This window comes from Sarcophilus harrisii, chromosome 5 (genome assembly GCF_902635505.1).
Source record: "Sarcophilus harrisii chromosome 5, mSarHar1.11, whole genome shotgun sequence".
Taxonomy (NCBI): domain Eukaryota; kingdom Metazoa; phylum Chordata; class Mammalia; order Dasyuromorphia; family Dasyuridae; genus Sarcophilus; species Sarcophilus harrisii.
The window spans coordinates 192760381-192763568 of NC_045430.1; the positions used below are offsets into that span (position 1 = coordinate 192760381).

The 3188-nt window shown below is 36.4% G+C and overlaps 1 protein-coding gene across 1 annotated transcript; it reads left to right on the plus strand.

Annotated features, from left to right (window-relative positions):
* The first annotated feature begins 961 nt into the window (after window positions 1-961).
* Window positions 962-1918, plus strand: LOC100923011 (olfactory receptor-like protein OLF3). The gene has a single exon (XM_003771716.1). The coding sequence runs from the start codon at window positions 962-964 to the stop codon at window positions 1916-1918; it is 957 nt and encodes a 318-aa protein (XP_003771764.1).
* Window positions 1919-3188: the final 1270 nt, after the last annotated feature.

Sequence of the window (3188 nt, forward strand, 5' to 3'; positions counted from 1 at the left end):
AATTGGACTAATTTTCTCCATAATATTGACAAAATTATTCTCAATTTAAATGATAGAGGTATTATAGATATCTCTTACACATTAGGAAACTGAAAAGAATTTCTTATAATCAAAAATTAAAGCACTTTGTGAGTCTAGTATTATCACCTTATATAATGCTTTTTTCTCTATCCTCATTTCAAGCTGATTCATCAATGCCTAAAATGAAATGTTACATCTGTTTACTCACTATGAATGCTATAAAGACAAAAGGTGCCTAAATATTATTTTTGCACAAAGGTCTAATGCCATTTTCTGCATACACTGGAGGCTTAATAAATACGTTTTAAAGTTATTGAAATAGTAAATTTAGCCTTTTCTTTCTTGAAGTTTGATAGTAGAAGAGGTGGGACAGAGGACTTGATATTAGAAGAAGAAAGTTTTTTTTTTTTTAAATTGGATTATCCAAGTATCCTTTTAGATTGACAGAAAAAAATCACTATTAAAAGAGAGATTGAAAATTCATAAGTTAGTGGATGACAGATGAGATCTAAGGTGATGGTGCTGAGAGAGGAAGTTTCAGTGCACTGGTCCAGGTAAAAAGTTAAGTCAATAATCATGAAATGGAGTGAAACTAATGTTTAGAGGGACTAAATTCACAATCACATCTGGAAGAGACTTTCATCTAATCGGTCTAATCTATTCTAATCAATCTCCCTATATAGTGAGGAATCTGTTAGGCAACATTCCTTCAAAATGGTTAATCAGATGATTTGGACACATCCTTGTACAGGAGATCAATACTTATTCTATTTCCTCCAACCACATTCTTTTGGAACCCATTAAGCTACTTGTTCCAAACAAAGATATTCAACAAAAAATCCTGGTGCAATAGAAACATACTGCTTTGAAAACCCTGATTTTCAAATTCTCTGATGTCTCCTATTTCTGTTTCTCCCTGCAGATTGCCCTTCACCATTTAATGGGAAAAGACAATCAGACGTGGGTAAATTCATTCATTCTCCTGGGGCTGTCTAGTGACTTGAAGACCCAGATCTTTCTCTTTGTTCTTTTCCTGTCCATTTACCTTCTGACTTTATTTGGAAACATTCTAATCATCATTCTCATCAGGCTGGATTCCAGGCTGCATACTCCCATGTACTTCTTCCTCACCAACCTCAACTTTGTTGATGTCTCTTATGCTACAAGCATTGTCCCCCAAATGCTGGCACACTTCCTGGAAGAAAAGAAAACAATTCCACGTGTGAGCTGTGCTGCCCAACTATTTTTCTCTCTGGGTCTAGGGGGGATTGAATTTGTTTTGTTGGCAACAATGGCCTATGACCGCTATGTAGCAGTTTGTAACCCGCTGCGTTATTCAGCTATCATGCACGTGGGTCTGTGTACCAAGCTAGTGGCTGCCTCCTGGGTCAGTGGTTCCCTGAACTCTCTCATGCAGACTGCCATCACCTTCCAGCTTCCCACGTGCACAAATCATGTCATTGATCACATATCATGTGAGCTCTTAGCTGTAGTCAGATTGGCCTGTGTGGACACATCTTCCAATGAGGTTGCAATTATGGCTTCTAGTATTATCCTACTTATGACCCCATTCTTGCTGGTTCTGCTGTCCTATATCAAGATCATCTCCACTATCCTGAAGATTCAGTCTACAGAGGGAAGAAAGAAAGCCTTTCAGACTTGTGCTTCCCATCTAACAGTGGTGACTCTGTGCTATGGAATGACCATTTTCACTTACATTCAGCCCCACTCAACCCCCAATATCCTTCAGGAGAAGATGATCTCACTGTTCTATGCCCTTTTAATACCCATGCTGAACCCTCTAATTTATAGTGTGAGGAATAAGGAAGTGAAGGGAGCCTGGCAGAAGCTGCTTGGGCAATTCTATGAATTAAAGTCAAAGCTGACTTCTTCATGAGTCACACAAGGAGACAGCTACATCTATAAATCTTCCTAAGATTCAAAGATTCAAAACTGGCCAGCACTACCCACATCACTTTCCTCCTTTGTAACTATATCAAAACTCTTAATTGAGTTTTATATAGAAAGTAAGAGCAAGAGATGAGACACTGAGTACTAGACACACTTAGAGGGACAAAACTTCCCAAATTTGCTTCATTTTTGTTTGTGACATTCTACATAATCTAAAAAACAAATCCTATTTCATCATTTAATTTGCCACATTTTTCATGTTCACCCATATCTTCAAATGAACGATTTCCTTTTAAAACAAAGTATTTTTATATTAGAAGAATCACTCAGAAAAATCGCATATGGAGTTCTAGCACAATGCAGTAAAACTGTCAATTTGTTTAATGCCAGGGAAGAAAAGTCTTACAATTAAGAGGAGTGCTTATTCATAGTCTTATGCATTGTGGAGACACTGGCAACATCTATGTCAAATAAACAACTATGTGAATTAATTTAGTGAGAAAGAGGAAGAATAAGACCATTTATTCATTTAGAGCTTATGCAACTGTGCAGACCTTTTATTTTCCAAATACTTGTTTTTTTTTTGTTTTGTTTTGTTTTTTTAAGATAAATACATTTCTAAAGGGAAATGAGGGATCAGAATGGCTGAAGAAACTTTCTCTGATTCTGTGTTTGTGTGTGTGTATGTGTGTGTGTGTGTGTGTGTGTGTGTGTGTGTAATTATATAAATAAGCTTAAACCAGTCTAAGGAATCAATTGTCCCATATGTGTCTGAAGCTTTGGTTATAAAACAGTTTGAGCCAGAGGAAAATCAGTGCACCTACTTTAAAGGCAAAACAAGCCTATCATATATACAAAACATCTACACCCAGTAAAATGGAAAGAAATGCTGTGGGATAGTAGCAAGAGAACCAGATTTGGAATCAGGGAGTCTGGGTTTGAATCCTGGCTCTAGTGTTACTGCATATTTTTGGATAATTTACTTAACTTTTTTGGGTCTTAATTTTCTCCTTCCTAAAATGAACTTCATTGCCTCTTTGTGGTTCCAAATTCTATGCTCCTATGAACTTGGCTTTAAGTAGACATCAATATCAATTGCCTTGAGTGAGCTAGTCAGTCACATATAGTTGAAAACAAAGAGCAGAATTTTATAGTCCTTGATAAAAAAAAGATCTCAAAAAATTATAACAGACTTCATCAACTTTTGCTTAAAGGAATCTTTCCTGACAATTGAGTGGAGGACCATAATCTCTTTT